A 20,056-nucleotide genomic window follows, 5' to 3' on the forward strand; every position below is an offset into this window, starting at 1 on the left:
TCTCCTGTCAACAGTGACATGAGCCAGTGTGCGAGGAAATAAAAATGTAATTAGGTTTTGGACTGGTGCTCTACCCCAGCATCTGGGCATTGGCCCAGGGCTGTAGCTGACCATTTGGTTGCCCTACTCCTAGGATATTTATCGACCAGAGCGCTGCTATTCCTCATGCAGATCGTCTATTTTCGCTGTTTGCGAGGACGCACACACGGCCGCTCATTAAATTATGCGGCGGAGCCGCGGAGAGATTTGTTAATTTGAGGATCGGCTTGGCACTTTTTGGCAATTCTTTCTCTCCAACAGTTCTCTCTGTCACTCAGCAGAGCTTTCTCTCTGAGCTCACACGGTCGCAACACTGATTTTTGTTGTGAGTGTCATGGCCGCCCCCAATGCATTTCCAATGGACACAACACAGCATTGATCCAACGAGCACAGAGAATTGCATTAACCGTGTGAGTGCACCCTTAGGCTGAGCTCACACCTTTAATGCAATTCTCGTGCTCGTTGGATCAATGCTGTGTAGTATCATGGCCACCCAATGCATTTCCAATGGGAGTCACATGGTTTGACACAACATTGTGTTGTGTGAGGGGGAGGGGCGCATTCGACTGCGCCCCTCCCCCTCATACAACACAATGTTGTGTCAACACATTTGTGTTGTATGAGGGGGAGGGGCGCAGTCGAAACACAGCCGAAAGCCATACAACAGCTTGTAGTCCAAAATGTGGACTACAAACCATGTGACTTCCATTGGAAATGCATTGGGGCGGCCATGACACTACACAACATTCATCCAACAAGCATACAGCAATGCAGTAAAGGTCTGAGTGAGGCCTAAGCGTCTCAGAGCAGGCAGACAAAATACAAACATGCTCTACCGTACAGATTGGACCACAAAAAAATAAAATAAAATGCAACACAGTGGGGTGACTGGGGTCACAGAGTTTACTACACGGTAACACAGTTTAAGTGGCCTGTCTTCCATTTAGCATATACTCTACAACTCGTGTTGTAGAGTAAGGCAAGAATTTATAAGACATACCTTCATGGTCAAATAACCTACACATACAGTATCAAATCATTCTGAGGTCACAGGGATATTTTAAGGTATGACATTATGTCTCCTGTATAAATGTCATACACTACATCTGCCATTCCCTTGATGAAACATTAGCCTTTACACATTTGAAGCTGTATTTACATTATTGTTAAACCTGCGGTTTAAACGTTTTGCACAGCGACAGCCTCTCCACCGCTGGTGAAGTGGTTAAGGATGCATGTGTAATTCCAGACTCCCTCCCCCACACATTCCTTTATGGTCACCTGTGTAAATACATAGATTCTTTGTGCTGCAGGTAACCCTGTTCTGTCATTTCAAATTCTGACACCTATAGTATGCATCATCCAACGATCCATCCATCTTCAACCGCTTATCCGTAGTCAGGTCGCGGGGGCAACAGCTCCACCAGAGAGCTCCAGACTTCCCTCTCCAGAGCAACATTACTGACTTCCTCCTGGGGGGGGGGGGGATCCCCAGACGCTCCCGAGATCCCGAGACGCTCCAAGGCCAGTGAGTCGATGTAATCCCTCCATCTACGCCTTGGTCTGCTCCGCTTTGATTGACACACAGAGCTCATTCCAAAGAGTAACACCTGTGTAGAATAATTAATCCATATCGCCTATAGTTTCATACTGATGTGATGTACAATCAACTTGGCATATTACTCCTAAGTTAGTTCAGGGCATTACCATTAAAAATGTTGTTCATAATGACCGAGCTCCACCCTGTACCTCACAGCATCCCTACCTCCCTAGGCTGAGCTCACACCTTTCATGCAATTCTGTGCTCGTTGGATGCTCGTTGGATGCATGTTGTGTTGTGTCATGGCCGCCCAATGCATTGCCAATGGAGGTCACATGGTTTGACCCAACATTGTGTTGTGTGAGGGGGAGGGGCGCACGACTGCGCCCCTCCCCCTCACACAACACAATGTTGGGTCAAACCATGTGACCTCCATTGGAAATGCATTGGGCCGCTGGGCGGCCATGACACAACACCCAACGAGCACAGAGAATTGCATGAAAGGTGTGAGCTCAGCCCTAAACAGAGCTCCACCCTGTACCTCACAGCATCCCTACCTCATGTGTGAGGAGTCAGACTGGAGCGTTCAACACATTTTCAATTCTACCCGATAACATAAATAATGAGCAGTATTAAAGCAAGTTGACCGTGGTCAATGCATACTGTTACGGACCGTTCTTAGGTCCTAAATGGAGGGCAGATAAGAATATTGTTTTAATACAATGAAGAAATGTTTTACAATATGGCGTTGAATGACTCTGTATATTTACACGGCTCAACGAGCAGTAAAGTAAAATGTCTCACATGGTTTTCAGTAAACGATGGTCATCATAGCTCAGGGGGACAAAAGAAAAAATAAGAAAAGGCAATGTTGGCAAACTAAGAATATTCACAAATCCCTGACAAACAACAAAAGCAAACTACAAACTAAACCTACACTCCTTTCCGAAGGGATTTTAACAGAATGGGAACACAGGGTGACGAAAATGAACAACGGAATTAACATTTGGCTGGCTGTTACAATGCATTGATCACATTACCATCACACTGCTGTAAATGAAATCTGAAATACAGCATGAAAAAAAAAAAAAAAAAGTAAGAACCCAATCCAGCTCACTTTGCTAGGTTACATTACAGCATGGCATTCAATCCTTCAGACATTCAGTTCTGCTTTTCTTTTCCAGACATTTGGAATGCAAAGGGAACAGACTTCCACAGACGTGTTCAGACGGTGACCTAAGGGGCCCTGCAGATAGAAAGCCGAATAACCCATTTTGACCTGAGATCAGATTTAAAAAATCTGTCTTCTACATCCTGACAGTTTTTTTGAAAAAGCTATGTTTCTATGTCAGTCGTTCTTCGATTTTTCAAAAATAGCAGACCTACAAGCTCGTAGCGCGCCACTCGGTGGCACGCTATGAGCTTGTAGATCTGCTATTTTTCAATAGCTAAAGTATAACACAATGCTTAGTTAAAACACCAAAAGGGGTTCCCGCCCAGAATGGAATAAAGCAGTGTAGCATTGGAGCACCGAATGCGGCCATTGCGGCGGCTATTCCCATGCTAACTAAACTAACTCATCTTAGGTTACTCCTGTATGCATTAGCTCACACAAGGCTGTGGATCACACAGCAAATGAACTCTAGAAGAAGTCATTAAGGAAGTCATAGGGACATACTAAATACTTGCCACTTACAAGGCGGGGATACCACTCCAATTTAAGAAATCACGTGTTATGTGACATATACACACAGTCGGAGCTCTTCAAGTCAGAACAGTTTGTGAACATGTGTGCATGCTGTCATACCTACGTATAGCCTAGAACCGCTCCATTGACACAGACGGGCTGTCATACCTACGTATAGCCTAGAACCGCTCCATTGACACAGACGGGCTGTCATACCTACGTATAGCCTAGAACCGCTCCATTGACACAGATGGGTGAGATCAGTGTTGTTTTCGTCGACTAAAACTAAGGCGAAGAATATTCGTCGACTACCTTTTTCCACTGACTAAAACTAAATGGAAACTACATGAAAACTAAACTATGATGACTAAAACTAAGACTAAATATACTGACGATTTCGTCAACAAATAAAAACTAGTGTTAGGAAGGGACTAGTGGACAAGAGATCCAGTATAAGTCATTTAACACTTGGTTGCATGCTGAAAATAGCAGATCTACAAGCTCACAACGCGTCGCACTGCGACGCATTGTGTGCTTGTATAGATCGGCTATTTTCAGCAAGTGAAAAACAAATGTCATTACGATGGCATCAAGGCCCGCCGAAATACATTTTGTTCGACTAAATCAACTGTAGATTACCTGATGTCATGGTAAATGCGACCTGCTGTCGCAGTTAAGCCCATGTATGGAGATCCCTGATGTCATCAATATTGGCCAGCAACTCTACATCTGACCTCAAACCTCAAACCCTTAAGGCTCGATTCATAGTATGGATTTTCGGTGGTGAGGTGACCGCCGAACTACAACATGACGTCACTGAGCCGCGGTGAAGAGCAAACCACCGCCACCGCTCCAGCCCTTCTCTCTGTTTTTACTCACCACCGCTCAACGTTATTTCAGCTCCGGTGGTCAGCTCACCACCGGAGCGGTGGTCACCTCACCACCGAAAATCCCGACTATGAATAGGCCTTTAGATCTCCATATATGGATATACATGTATGTCAGAACCTGTTCTGACATTCTATATGTTGATCTGACCTCATCAAACCCTGACCCTGTACACTCAAGACATGCTCCTTATATGGCCAGTACATAATTCATTCCATGTTGATCTGACCCCCCATGGCAAAGCGCCAGCGCTCGCCCAGCAGTCTGCCGTCAACGAGGCGGATGCGTGCACCTCGCCCTTTAGGGCGAGGTCGCTTATCGCCCTCAGACGTCTTACTGGTATTATAAAAAATCACACCCGTGTGAACTGAGTGGTGTAAGGTTTTATATAGCATGATCAGCTGTGGTCTGACGTAATGTCTGACGTAATGAAATAAGGTAAGGTATTATGTAGCCTGATCAGCTCTGATCTGACGTAATGAAATCACACCCGGATGTGATTTCACAACTGGCTTGTTCTGTGCAGAGAAAATGACCACGGTTGCTACGGTCATCCAGTTCACCCGGGTGTGATTTAATTACGTCAGAAATTATTTTGAACATAGCAACCATGGTCATTTTTTTATGCACACAAAAGCCAGTTGTAGGAGTGGTTTACACCACTCAACCAGTTGTAGGAGTGGTTTACACCACTCAAAAATGCTGAGCAGGCCTATTTGACCTTGATTTTGGATCGATGGTACGAGAAACTTTGGAGCGCGGGTGGCAGCCACATTCACAAAGACTGACTAAAATGACATCCATCTGCATTTTGCTTTGGAAATTGTGAGAGTGTAATTGGTGCAATATGTGAGGACAAACAGAAGAGCAACTCTTCCAGAACAAGTGACTGAGAATGTTCAATACAGGACGTGATCAGATTTCCGCTCCTTTCTCTGTAAATATACCTTGTGATTCTACTGAGCTTTATTCCAACATGTTTTGTAGTATACCGTATTTGCAAGGACCACAATGGATACAAGCGTGTTGTCCTTGACTGGACAACCGCTGTTAATAAGCATGTTAATAAAGTAGGCTATTCAATAAATCAATCGATCAAAGACTGCACGTGTCAGCAAGAACAATCCATTGATGACAACACAGTGATGTTGTAGTAGGGCTGCACGCCACAAACCCCTCATTTCAAAGATGAATGCACATTTGAGAGTTCATCAGTGGTGCAAAATAAATGTGTGTGTGTGTTGTGGAGAAAAAAGTGTGTGAATGCATGAATGGCGTGCACAAGAGAACGATACAGTGAGTGGGTCTGGTGGCTGTTCTGTGTAGGGGGCATTTTCCTGGCATGGTTGTGGTCCACATGTGCACTGAAGTTATTCTGAATGATCACCTTTATTTGGATGAAATATACTTCTATGCTGAATGGAGTTGGCTTTTCAGTATGACAATAGCCCCATCTACAGGGCATGAAGGGTTACTGAATGCTTAGTATGAAAATTGTGAATCATATTATGTTATAACCTTCTCTCTCAGGCCCCTTTTCCACCAAAATAACTTTGGTTCTATAACTGGTTCCGTTATTTATTTGATATGATGGTTTATATCACATCTGCATCATCCAACCAACATAGTGACACTCCACTTTGATTCCCACTTCTGGGCAAGAAGAACTAGGCAGGAAAAACAAACTAAATGAAAGATCTCAACCCAGTTGCACAGACGTGTTTGCAAGCGCTCTCCACGCCATCATCAACACAAACGAGGGAATATCTTTTGCTAGAATGGTGATCCATCCCTCCAGTAGACTTCCAGGGACTTGTACAGTCTTTACAAAATAGTTTTTTTCCAATCATTGTAGGTTTTTTAAAAGAATAGCAACGTCATCCTCTGCTGGACATGTTGCGTAAGTGCAATATAACTCACAAAGTTGAACAACAAATAAGAAAGCCTTTTTTAATGAAGAGTTTTAATTAAAACCTTCAGAAATGCAAATACATTGAACAGGATACATAGCTCCACTTCCCTTCTAATGCAACACAAAGTGTGCGTGTTGTTGTAAACTTATGTTGTAATGTCTGTAGTATTGTTTCTTGTTTTTTTGTAACTATGGGGATGGTAAATACTAAAGCTTTCGTTAAATCCAGTATATTTACACCTGCTCATGTCATGTGTATTATTACACCTGCCTTGTCTTCAAAGTAAAGTAACGTAATCTAACCTAACCTAATGTAACCTTTGGTCCCATCTCCTTCATCAAAAAGGTTCTCTCTCTGTCTGTGTGTGTGTGTGTGTGTCTGTCTGTCTCACACACACACACACACACACACACACACACACACACACACACACACACACACACACACACACACACACACACACACTTTCGATTTCTTTATTTGAATCCACAAATTACAAGGAAACAAATATAACGGGGTTGACAGTTCATGTTCACTTAAGGATACACATGGCACCTCCTCCTCCACACAGACAAACTGCCTATAACAGCCGAAACAGAACAGTATTTGGCAAGTTGTTTGGCTTTGCTTTTTGTCATGCCAGCTATTCTTAGGCCACTCATGGTCAGTTAATGCACATGGCCCAGGCTTCCGAATATCAGTATGGCAAATCTTCAGCGATACCCCAGGTTTGTTATACTTCCAAGTATTGGGTTGATACTTAGAATGTTTATCTTGGAATGCCTGGTCCATGTACAAATCTAAAGACACAGCCCACCTCCAGAATCAGGACCACCTTGTGACTGGTGTCAACAAAGACAACATCAGGTGTATTTGGGATGTTAGCAAAGACATCACATGCACAGCTAAACCAATCTGGTAACACTCTTGAATGTTTATACATTGCTGCCCTAGATGGCACATACTTTCGAACTGCATCAGACACTAGGTCAACAATCCGGTCGTGGCGAGCAATATACAATTTTTTGTATGCACTACATCCATTTGTTATGTGTGCGATGGATTCTAGGTGTTGTTCAGAATCATGATGGTTTATACAGAGTGGAGTGTGGGTGTCGTGATCATACCAGATTGACAGATTGTACTTGGTTGGTAATACTTGCAGTCTTGCTTTGATGGTGAATTTTTAAAAAAAACACACACACACACACACACACACACACACACACACACACACACACACACACAATAATTTGTTTGTCCTTGTTGGTGTGACATCATCATGTGCCATTGTAAAAAAAAATAATAATAATACAATATAAACACAAAACAGGAAATGGAGGAAGGAAATAGGAATCATCTAGAATTCAGGAATGTATTTAGACAGAACATGCTCTCCTAAATCTCAAGTGTCAAGGGGATTAGTCTCACCCTGAACCGCTTTGGCATATTTGAAGAGCTATTATCGGTGAACTGTGGTCTTCCTCCTCGGGGAGGTCTAACCTCTCTCTTACCTCTACGCAAGATAAATCTGGGCAAATAAACCCCCGCTGAGACAACATGTGGTCGACACCTTGTCAAGTTCATTCTCATGAGCGCACTGCATCCAAGAGGAAATTACAATGAAGCTTGTATATCAACTGACAAGAGGATTTTCCGGTGGAAACCCTTAAGTTTACATAGTTCATTCCTTCTTTTTTCACCTATTCACGTCCACTCTAGTTTATGTCAAGAGAGGCGCGTAACGTAATTCTTCAGTCAGTGACACGTTTGGGGGCCACGCCATGAGAGAGGCACGCTGTACCAGTCTATAGGCCTACCTCAACGCCATGAGAGAGGCACGCTGTACCAGTCTATAGGCCTACCTCATGAGAGAGGCACGCTGTACCAGTCTATAGGCCTACCTCATGAGAGAGGCACGCTGTACCAGTCTATAGGCCTACCTCATGAGAGAGGCACGCTGTACCAGTCTATAGGCCTACCTCATGAGAGAGGCACGCTGTACCAGTCTATAGGCCTACCTCATGAGAGAGGCACGCTGTACCAGTCTATAGGCCTACCTCATGAGAGAGGCACGCTGTACCAGTCTATAGGCCTACCTCATGAGAGAGGCACGCTGTACCAGTCTATAGGCCTACCTCATGAGAGAGGCACGCTGTACCAGTCTATAGGCCTACCTCATGAGAGAGGCACGCTGTACCAGTCTATAGGCCTACCTCATGAGAGAGGCACGCTGTACCAGTCTATAGGCCTACCTCATGAGAGAGGCACGCTGTACCAGTCTATAGGCCTACCTCAAAGAGAGGCACGCTGTACCAGTCTATAGGCCTACCTCAAATGAAAGAGGGACTTAAGAGCAGGAAATATTTGCTCATCCATCTTATCTGTTATGTTGAACAAAAATAAATTTGTATTTTATTTTTGCTAGACAATTATTGTACAAAATACTAGTTGAGCTCCACCATAACAACACATGATGTACATGACACCATAGGATTTAGCCCATATAGGCCTGACGTCGAAATTTTAAAAATGTCTTTTTAAAATGTTTGTTTTTTTCTGAAAAACCATCATCAGTGGTTCTCAATATTTCATGTCAAGGACCCCAAAAATGATATGTAATTGGCCCCCGACCCCCATCTGAAGATATGTTGTTCCAGGGACCTCCCATGAAGCAAAGATTTGAGTTAAAAACTGAAACTCTGAAAGAATATATATTCAAAGATTTGAGACACATTTTCACGATTTTTCAAAAAATAGCAGACCTACAAGTTCATAGTGCGGCACTCGGTGCCGCGCTATGAGCTTGTAGATCTGCTATTTTTCAATAGCTAAAGTATAACATAATGCTTAAAACACCAAAAGGGGTTAGCTAACATAAATTGTAGCTCTGGCTGAAAACAATACCAAATAACTAAGATTTTAATTTGTGACATTCTGTGGTAGTGTGGACTCTGGACAACAAGGTTCTGCTATGTAGCTTACGGTAGCCTTGGATGATTATCCAATATTATAAACTGCTTTAGAGGTTTAGAACTAAGTAGGACTACACAGTGGAATGAAAGTTATTTGAGTTTCAAATCAAATAGATTTTTATTATGCTATAATTAATTATTGATGTAATCACAGCTGGAGAAGGAGGGGCTTATTTTAACTACTTTATATTATACTTCTGGCTTTTGATTGATTGATTGATTGATTTATTAACAGTTTGCAGAATTACAGTACATTTCAAGTACAACTCAATACAAAAACTGTTAACTGTGAGTGGACGACACCATAAAGCATTACACTTGTTTACAAGAGGGCCCACCATTTTCAATTCATCAAAACAATTAGAGACGTACGAATATACTATACACAACTATATAGTCAAAAAGAAATCATCATAGGAGGTAAAAAGGGAAAATGAATATATACAGTGAGGGGAAACGGGGGTAATGGGGCCATGCAGTTTGTGACCCTCCTGCCCATCGATATAGTTTTAATGTCAGGCATTCTTCCCTCTAGACCGGCCCCCTACCCTGTAAATCTGTGTCCTCCTTCAATTTGACGTGTTCACTGACTTCACTCCCACTTTGCATTCCATGTCATCAGTCATTAGCCAATCCATTGCTAATTGTTTACTACTTACTGTTGCTAGTCAGTCGCCTGCTATCTGTTCTCTAATAAAATCATACAGGGCAGAGGTTCCCAAAGTGGGGTCCGGGGACCCCCAGGGGTCCTTGGGGGAGTACCAGGGGTACCCAGCTAAATGATAGTTTAGAACCAAATGGACCCTTATGGGTCTGTAACTCAGAGAGTGTACAAATGGAACCAAATGGACCCTTATGGGTCTGTAACTCAGAGAGTGTACAAATGGAACCAAATGGACCCTTATGGGTCTGTAACTCTGAGAGTGTACAAATGGAACCAAATGGACCCTTATGGGTCTGTAACTCTGAGAGTGTACAAATGGAACCAAATGGACCCTTATGGGTCTGTAACTCTGAGAGTGTACAAATGGAACCAAATGGACCCTTATGGGTCTGTAACTCTGAGAGTGTACAAATGGAACCAAATGGACCCTTATGGGTCTGTAACTCATTTGTACACTCTCAGAGTTAAATTTAACATTGATTTTACAATATAAATTGGGGGTCCCAGAGATAGAAATGCCATTAAATGGGGGTCTGTAGCCTAAATTCATGTAGAAACTGGGGGGGTCCTTGAAATTAAACTGGTTGAAAATCACTGCTAGAGAGCCGTAAAAGTCTTCTCTTATGGGGGTCCCTGGCTGCATGGCATGTCTTTTCAAATGGGGGTCCGTCGTGGGATAATTAGTGTCAATTTGGAGGTCCTTGACATGAAAGAGGTTGTGAACCACTAGATACAGGAGAATTAAAACGACCTTTGTCAGTCCCTGGTGTGTGTGTGTGTGTGTGTGTGTGTGTGTGTGTGTGTGTGTGTGTGTGTGTGTGTGTGTGTGTGTGTGTGTGTGTGTGTGTGTGTGTGTGTGTGTGTGTGTGTGTGTGTGTGTGTGTGTGTGTGTGTGTGTGTGTGTGTGTGTGTGTGTGTGTGTGTGTGTGTGTGTGTGTGTGTGTGTGTGTGTTTGATTGAAATATGTATTAACAGTTTGCAGAATTACAGTACATTTCAAGCACAAACTCAATACAAGGACTGTTAATTAACTGTGAGTGGACAACCCAATTAAGCATTACACTTGTTTACAAGAGGGTCCACCTTGTTCAATTCATCAAAACATTTAGAGACGTACAAATAGACACTTCTATATATAGTCAAAGAACAGAACAGGAATTCATCATAAAGGCGGTAAAAAGGGAAACTTTTACATTGACATGAAAAAGATACTGGAATGAAAACGACCTGCCCCTTTGTGTCAGTCCCTGCTGTGTGTGCGCTGTGCCATTTCTTTCCCACTCGTTCATTTCATTCTCTGCCAGCAGAGAGAGCACCATACCTCCCTCCCTCCTCCCCAACTATAGTCCCCACTCCTCCCCAGCCATCAGCTGCTCTCAGCTCAACCCAGCGTTGTGGAGGTTCTACTCTGGAGGAGCAGTCTAGTCTGGTCTGCTGCTGGAGCTGCTTCTGCTGCGTAAAGTTCATTCCACCTCCCATGTAGCCGTCGTTGTCCTCTCGATCCACACGGAAAGAAGAAGAGACGAAGATGGGGTAAGTTATTATAACTTTGCATCCTCCTCTCTCTCTCTCTCTCAGCGTACGTTTCACTGGGTGTAGAATGCATTGGTTGCAAAGGTTTTGTTTAATAATGTTACCTCGATTCGGTGCAGGTGTTCGTCATGGTTGGAGCGCCTTCTCTGCTGCGTCCTGGTTCTCGTCGTGAAGCCAATAGCATCGCAATGGCCAGGTAAGAGCGACCAGAACAGAACCTGTAGCTTAGCAGCTTTCTCGGGACCCTTAGTTGTTTACCTTTTCTGAATTATGGTACGTCGGTCCAAATACAGAAAAGGTAAACAAGGGTCCCGAAAAGGGGCTAAAATACAAAATAACCCGAATGAGTTGCACTGCTTGCTTTGCAAAAAATTGGGTCATCTTTGTAATGTGTGCGTTTGGCAAACTATATTCATTGGCAGTGAAAGATGTATTCGTTCAGCACTTGTAACTTTAAAATGTGCTTTAAAGTTGTTTGTTAAGTTAAATATTTATTGAAGCAACAGGTCTATAGTGCCATACTATTTGTCACTAATGCACAGTTTTACTGACTAACCTACAGTAGATTAACATCCATTGAGGTCAGGCATGCATGGGGTCTTTGCTTTCAATGCTTTGTGAAGTGGAGTCCAAAGTCTAAAAATGCTAAGCTTCAGAAAATTCTGCCTTTGTTTGTCCAGTCATGTCTTATCTGACCCCAGACGGTTAGGGTGATCCGTGGCCTGCTTTTTCTTTTCTTGTTGCTATATGATAAATGATCTGCAGATCAGATACAGTAGACACAGGGACAAATTAGCCATTGGGCCAGTGGGGCCGTGGCCCAGGGGCCCTTGGCTCTCAGGGGCCCTTCAGAGAAACTGGACTGCGGCGCTGCGCTGTAATAGATTTGACGCCCTGAAAAGGGCTCCTGGGGCCCTTCATTGGCCATTGATTTAGTTAAATTTAGGTCAAAAAGATGATAAAAACACGGAAAATCACAAATGTTGCGCGCACGTGCTATGGGGGCCCCGCAAAACGTACCGACCCACGGGCCCTCGTGGGGGTTCATCCGTCCCTGAGTAGACATACAGTGCGCAGCATACTGACTGTATGTCTCCCATCTCTCTGCTTACTGTACAGGTTTAATAGTGCAAATGAAACCTCTGAAACTACACACCGTGGTAATTGAACACCATACTGTACACAGCAAAATCATCAATGTTAATTGATCCTTGGGAGACCATTTGTGGTCCATTTGGGTCCATTTTTAGACCATGACCGGTAAATGAACAGCGTGCATGTGCTGTGTGTGTACTAGGATGTGGTGATGGAAGAGATCTCTTCCGTCATTGAATAATTTATCTTTGAACCTCCACTAAAAGGACCTATATTTAATTTAGCAAACATTCTGAGGGTGACTTGTCTGCAGCTGTCAGTCAGGTGGTTACGGGGGAGGTAACTGAGAAGGCATCCATTCATATTTGATGCTCTGTGATCTGTCCAGGCTAGACGTGCCATTTTCAGGTCTTTACAAGACGAACATTGCACCTGTGATACTGTTTAAGGTCAAACAGTAAATTGCAAATGCCTTGTTTTTGAGGGGCTAGTCCCTCCAACATATGGCTTTTGAAACAACGTCATATTATATATATTAGGGCGGCTGTGGCTCAGGAGGTAGAGCAGGTCGTCCAATGATCCCTGGGTCGGCGGTTCGAATCCCGGCTCCTCCTCCTGTCCACATGTCGAAGTGTCCTTGGGCAAGACACTGAACCCTACATTGCCTCCAATGAGTTGGTCGGTGTGAGCTCGCCATGTTGGTGTGTGAATGTGGGAAGTGAGGACGCTGGTGTCGACTGTTCGCCGCTTCACCTCCCAATGTATGTACGAATGAACCGTTGTAAAGCGCTTTGAGCACTTGGAAAAGCGCTATAAAAATGCAATTCATTAGTATTATCATTATTATGGCAGCCAAGTCTATGGACTTTCAATGTTTGTTTAAACAAACACTTGAAACAAACATTACCAGGCCCCTCTCACTTCACACAAGTGTGATTTTCTTTTAAATAGCAGTATATGGAGTTGACTGTTCAGATTAGGGCTGGGCACCATTATATCAATATAAGGTTGATTTCATGCCACAAGACTATAGTTGTTGTCTTTGTCTTGGTCACGTAGGTGCCCTTTACTTTGAGAGCCGTTTTGAAGGAGTCAAGGGATTCGCATGTCTTAATGGGCGTTCCTACCAACAGTATGTCATACACTCACAGGTCAGCAAGCGTGACCAAGTGATGTGTTCATAATATTCAGATGATCAGAGTCGGTACATAATCTAAAGATGAAGTGATGTGTTCATAATATTCAGATGATCAGAGTCGGTACATAATCTAAAGATGAAGTGATGTCTTCATAACGTTTAGATGATCAGAGTCAGTACATAATCTAAAGATGAAGTGATGTGTTCATAATATTTAGATGATGAAATGAAATGAAATGAAATGATTACTATATTTACCCAGGGTATCTGGGCTAAACTCAAGAACTTGTTTCCAGCCAGGCCCTGCTCATAGAACACATTTCATCGTAGTGGTTCAATGCCTTGTTCAAGGGCACTTCAGTGGTGGTAATTTTAACGTGTCGGACAGCTGATTCGAACTGGCGACCTTCCGGTATCAAGACCGCTCCGCTATCCGTTCGGCCACCGCTGCCACTAAGAGTCGGTACATAATCTAAACATGAAGTGATGTCTTCATAACATTTAGATGATCAGAGTCAGTACATAATCTAAAAATCACACCCGTGTGAACTGAGTGGTGTAAGGTCTTATATAGACTGATCAGCTGTGGTCTGACGTAATGAAATCACACCCGTGTGAACTGGGTGACCATAGCAACCATGCTCATTTTTTTTACGGACAGACACGTAAACGGACAGACACGTAAACTAACAAAGCCAGTTGTAGGAGTGGTTTACACCAAAAAGAGCAGCGATGACAGACAGCCTCACATCACATCGCGTGCACATCGTCACTGTCAGGGCGGGGAATCTTGTCCCAAACCGTTATACCTTCTCAGGAAATGGACAAAAGAACCTGTGTTTGCAACCAACCCAATGTAGTTATTATTTTGTCACAAGCTCTTACTTGCAGCCACATGCGCTACGAGCTTGTAGGTCTGCTAGTTTTGAAAATTCGAAGAACGACTGACATAGAAACATAGCTTTTTCAGAAAACTGTCAGGTTGTAGAAGACATTTTTAGAATCGGTTTAACGGTTGTGGAAGTGTCTATGATTCTGCTGATGAACTGCAGAATAGATAGATAGATAGTAACAGGTAGTAAACAAACACTGAAATGAGAGTAGACGATGCTAATGATGTTAAAGTGCTGAAAACGTCCAAACAGCCTGACATTTCCATAGGAATGCGATTGGATTTGAATGTCTCCAGGTTGAATTTGAATCAGTTCTTCAGTTCTTTTCTCTGCCGGCTGCTGCGACATGGTTGGATTTGCTCTGATTCATTCCGTCTCTGGGGGCGGGGTCAGGAATCCCTATTGTCATGTGATCTTTGACATGCACCCGGCATGGCCTGGAGGCAGCGGGGGAAAGGAGGGGGGGGGGGGGGGGAACAGCTGTAAGGCGACACCCCACCAGGCCATTTAACCTATTTCGGCCTGACGTCTTTTTAGTTTTCTGAAATACCTCATGTTTCTATATCAGTGGTGCTCAATATTTTGTGTCAAGGACCCCCAGAATTATATGTATTTGGCCCGCCGACCCCCTTCTGAAAACATGTTGTTCCAGGGACCCCCCACCCCAGAAGCAAAGATTTGAGTTAAAAACGTTCGCTCTGAAAGAATATATATTCAAACATTTGGGCCACATTTTCACAATTTTTCAAAAATAGCAGACCTATGAGCTTGTAGATCTGCTATTTTTCAATAGCTAAAGTGTAACATAATGCTTAAAACACCAAAAGGGGTTCTCGTCCAGAATGGTTTAATGGTTGAATTAGAACCACATTAACAATCACAGCTGACACAGAGTTTCTTCCTGTTCAGAGCAGCGGCTCTCAGTTTACCAGAGAAAAGAGGAATTGTCTCCGTTTGAGATTGTCGTTCGTGTTTTTTCTTTTTGTCTTGCTTTTATCGCGACGCGTTGAGAGCTTGTAGATCTGCTATTTTCGCACTTTTTGGCTAAAAGGTATTTCAGGTATTTCAGCCCCTGCCTCTCGAACGTTCTCTGCACACAGTGGCCGACATAGAGCCAGACCGATATAGTGGCCATTATTTGAAAAATCGAAGAACGACTGACGTAGAAACGTAGCTTTTTCAGAAAACTGTCAGTATGTAGAAGACATTTTTTAGAATCTGATCTCAAGTCAAAATGGGATAATCATCAGGCTCAATCGCTTGGTTTATTGAGACTCCCAAAGGCATTTCCTGCTTTCCTGCTTTCCTGCTTTCCTGTGCTCACACCTCCACAGAGAAAACCTACACAAGGTCCTCTTGGATGTCAGCATGGATCCAATCCCCTCCTTTTTTTTTTTTTTTTTTTTTAATTCAATGAATGCAGATAGTAGATCTGCTATTTTTCAATAGCTAAAGCATAACATAATGCTTACACCAAAAGGGGTTCCCGCCCAAAATGTGTTAAATAATGACGATTAGAAAGCGTGATTGTCTGAACGCGTCTGCCAAGAGAATGCCAGAGAAAGACTTTAACTATCTCAACAATGTGCCTTGAAGCCCTAATCCATAAGTTTGTTTTTGAACCCTGTCGATGATACATCTTTTTTTTCTCCATAAAATGTCTTTCTTTCTTTCTTTTCTGCCTATAATGTCATACCCAGAATAGGGTTGCCAGGTTGAGGTGGTATACTGTAGTCTGGTATTAATGTTACAATTGATTACTGAAGAAATCAAGGTCTGGAAAGGAAGACAAACAACACACTTGTGTGTTTAAACCCTTCAAAGAAAGTGGAGCTTTCTGTAGTCAAGTGTTTAGATTGTTCTCGGCCAGAAGCAGGTCATTGTAAGATGTCGTTCGTGTTTTTTCTTTTTGTCTTGCTTTTATCGCGACGCGTTGAGAGCTTGTAGATCTGCTATTTTCGCACTTTTTGGCTAAAAGGTATTTCAGGTATTTTTTCAGCCCCTGCCTCTCGAACGTTCTCTGCACACAGTGTCTGACATAGAGCCAGACCGATATAGTGGCCATTAGTTCACTTTTTTGATGACATCGGTATTGACAATTACGCAGCTGATGGGCAGTATTATGCGTGTAGTACCAGGTCTTATGACTTAACTTCAAGACCTGGAGGCGTGGTCAATGCTGTTTGGCCACTCAGAATAGCCAAATGGCATTGATCACGCCTCCAGGTCTTAAGTTAAGTAATAAGACCTGGTACTTAAGACACGCATAATACTGCCCATCGATGTGTCCTGAATTTTAACCACTTTTCAACCTGTCCCTTTTTGGGATCATGGTCATTATAGTTGAACATTTTCAAAAATATTTCAAAGGTTAATTCAAATGGATTAGAATTGATTTAGCTGATTAATATCGGTCAAAACGTCGGTAAACCTTTTAGCCCATGACCCAAAAGACCCCCCGGCACTGAAACAAGTGAAAATATCAGATCTACAAGCTGTTTTTTTTTTTAATGAAATTATTTTGAAAAAATAATGGTTGGCAACCCAGAAAAATCAGTCCGTCCGCCACCCACAATTGCGACCAACAGTGGTCTGGGTCTCTCCCAAATTCGGGGCTCGGCACGATTGGACCCAAAAAAATCTGGCATACGTCAGTCAAGCTCTACTGAACAAGCACTGGCACTTTGCTGACTTAGATCTCCTCGTTGTACTCGTACTGTAATAACACACAGGGGGCTCTTCAGCCTCACATGAAGAGTGTTCCTCCGTAGATGAACATCTGTTTACATGTCCTACATAGTTCACTGGGGAAACATCTGCTTCCATTCCTCAGGTAATTCTCCCAAATGGTGGTGATCTCCTAACCTTTCCTTATTTCTTCTTTGGCGCTCCGGACGCCGCTGGGCAAATTCACAGTTTTGTTACTTCTCACGTAACCTTTTGACATAATCATCAGGCTCAATCGCTTGGTTTATTGAGACTCCCAAAGGCATTTGCTGCTTTCCTGCTTTCCTGCTTTCCTGCTTTCCTGTGCTCACACCTCCACAGAGAAAACCTACACAAGGTCCTCTTGGATGTCAGCATGGATCCAACCCCCTCTTTTATTTTTTTTGAACCCATTTAGACCTGAGTTAAAAACATTCACTTTGAAAGAATATATATTCAAAGATTTTTGCCACATTTTTACAAAAATAGCAGACCTACAAGGCGCGCTATGAGCTTGTAGATCTGCTATTTATCAATAGCAAAATTATAACATAATGGTTAAAACACCAAAAGGTGTTCCCGCCCAAAATGGGTTCACACATAATTCAATTAACCCAACCAAACTATTTATTTCCCAAAGTTGCTATATTGGATTTCCAAAACCAAACTACAGATTTGTGTTGACAATCCGTTATATAATGACGATTACAAAGCGTGATTGTCTGAACGTGTCTGCCAAGAGAATGCCAGAGAAAGACTATTTACTATCTCAACAATGTGCCTTGAAGCCCTAATCCATAAGTTTCTTTTTGAACCCTGTCGATGATACATCTTTTTTTTCCCATAAAATGTCTTTCTTTCTTTCTTTCTTTCTTTCTTTCTTACCCAGAATAGGGTTGCCAGGTTGAGGTGGTATAACTGTAGTCTGGTATTAATGTTACAATTGATTACTGAAGAAATCAAGGTCTGGAAAGGAAGACAAACAACACACTTGTGTGTAAACCCTTCAAAGAAAGTGGAGCTTTCTCTAGTCAAGTGTTTAGATTGTTCTCGGCCAGAAGCAGGTCATTGTAAGATGGAATCAAATTCTGTTGGCTCGGCTCGGTGGACCTTGTTAGCTCTAATCCTTGGATTTTCCACTCAATAAAGTGATTTAGTCTTGGCTAGTGTTCTTGTCTGGAGGTGCCCCATGCCATGGATGAGGTGTAAGATAAAGATAAACCTGTAAGATAAACCACAGCCGGGAAATTCTGCATTCTGAATGTTTGTGACTAAATTTAACTGATGGACTGCCATTGTTTTCTTTTTGAATTTTTGTTTTTGTCATGTCATATGAAAGCAGGGAATCATAGCTTCAAATTTACATATTGGTTGTTCAGTTTGACCCACCAGTTTTAGAGATATGGCTTATAGAGTGATGTCTTGCAGAGAAACAGCGAGTTGAGAAAACAGGCTTGAAAGGTTCACTTTTGTGGTCTCTAACATTACACCTAGCTACATGTTTACGCATTAATTTCATATTTACATGTCGATTTCAGCTCTGACACTTATTTCAGACATGCTCTAGTATGTGAAGAGTCTGCCTGTGCTATTAACTCGTAAAAAAAAAGAAAAGTTTTATCCTGGTGTAAAGCTGTAATTTGCGCGATGGCAGGATCTCAGTCAAATCTGGTCACATTTTTGTGTAATAGTTCTTACAATTTGTCACAACTTGTAGTATCGGGAGGGATCCCTCCTTAGACAAATTATACAGGTCACTCCCTGTGACTGTGAAAATAGCTGGGTTTGTAGTCTTTTGGTGGAGGCTTTTATGTGTGCGAGAGAGGCTATGGGTGGAGCGCTGCTCTGAGGATCATTCAGACCTTTAAGTGTACGGTCCGAACCTCCCTCGCTGGCTGCCTCTTCTTTCAGTGTGATTTCAAAGACTTCACTTCCCTAATGCCCTCTCTCTATTCCTACTCATGCCAGTGTGACCAGTACTGTCCTTTGTCACTCACCGAGACATACGGCATGGGACGGTCATCCCCGACAAGCACAGACGTCCAACACATAATATGGACTGAAGTGAAGTCGCAGTATAATGGACTCTCAACTCGACTCACCTTTTCAAAATCCCCATTTGACGCAGAGCTGTAACAACATCAGACATTCCATTCATACTGTATGTGTCCCTTTGTGATCTGGGGACGAGGGGGGGGACGGAGGGGGGGGGAGTGGGATTGTGAGGGGTCATAAAGAGACAACAATGTTTTACGACCTCCTCCTTCGTCTCAAGACGAGAGACCTGTCGTCTGGCTCTTTAAAGCTCGGTGTAACAAACATGACAAGGACCACACCGCCACACCGCTCGGCTGTCACAGACAGACAGGAGACGGTGGGTGTCTGTCTTCTGTCTCTGTCACAGACAGACAGGAGACGCTGGGTGTCTGTCTTCTTCTTAACGGGAGACACGCCCCGGAAGAGCTGAGGAGACTGGAAAGGAAATGTAAACTTTGATGTGGATGTTGTTATTTCTAAGATAGCCATGGTGGTGTTACTTCCTGATTTGATTTCTTTATCACACTTATTATTATTAACCCATTTTGACCTAGGAACGATTATATGCATTTCTTCTAAATCCTGACAGTTTTCTGAAAAAGCTATGTTTCTATGTCAGTTGTTCTTTGATGTTTAAAAAATAGCAGACCTACAAGCTCATAGCGCGCCACTCGGTGGCGCGCTATGAGCTTGTAGGTCTGCTATTTTTCAATAGCTAAAGCATAACATAATGGCCCAAAAATGGGTTAACCCATTAAGACCTGAGGCCGATTCTATAAATGTCTTCCTGACATCCTGTTTTCTGATCAGTGGTGCGATGATGTGAAGGACCCACAAAATGATATGTATTTGGCCGCGCGGACTCCCATCTCAAAATATTTAGTTCCAGGGAACCCCAGAAGCAACGATTTGAGTTAAAATGTTGAAAAAGTATACATATTCAAAGAT

General features: G+C 42.9%; 1 protein-coding gene across 2 annotated transcripts in view; it reads left to right on the top strand.

Moving 5' to 3' along the window:
- Positions 1-20,056, top strand: part of col18a1a (collagen type XVIII alpha 1 chain a) — a 137,098-nt gene that overhangs the window by 9,763 nt on the left and 107,279 nt on the right. Inside the window, exons 1-2 of one of the 2 annotated variants that reach the window (XM_079519195.1) lie at positions 11,185-11,239; positions 11,359-11,435. The exons of the other annotated variant lie outside the window; for it this stretch is intronic. Of the exons in view, the coding sequence (XP_079375321.1) occupies positions 11,235-11,239; positions 11,359-11,435 (82 nt within the window). The 5' untranslated portion in view covers positions 11,185-11,234. Of the gene's footprint in view, positions 1-11,184; positions 11,240-11,358; positions 11,436-20,056 lie in introns of those variants that run through there. 2 annotated transcript variants of the gene reach the window in all.

Source organism: Electrona antarctica (genome assembly GCF_951216825.1).
Source record: "Electrona antarctica genome assembly, chromosome: 13".
NCBI classification, from domain to species: domain Eukaryota; kingdom Metazoa; phylum Chordata; class Actinopteri; order Myctophiformes; family Myctophidae; genus Electrona; species Electrona antarctica.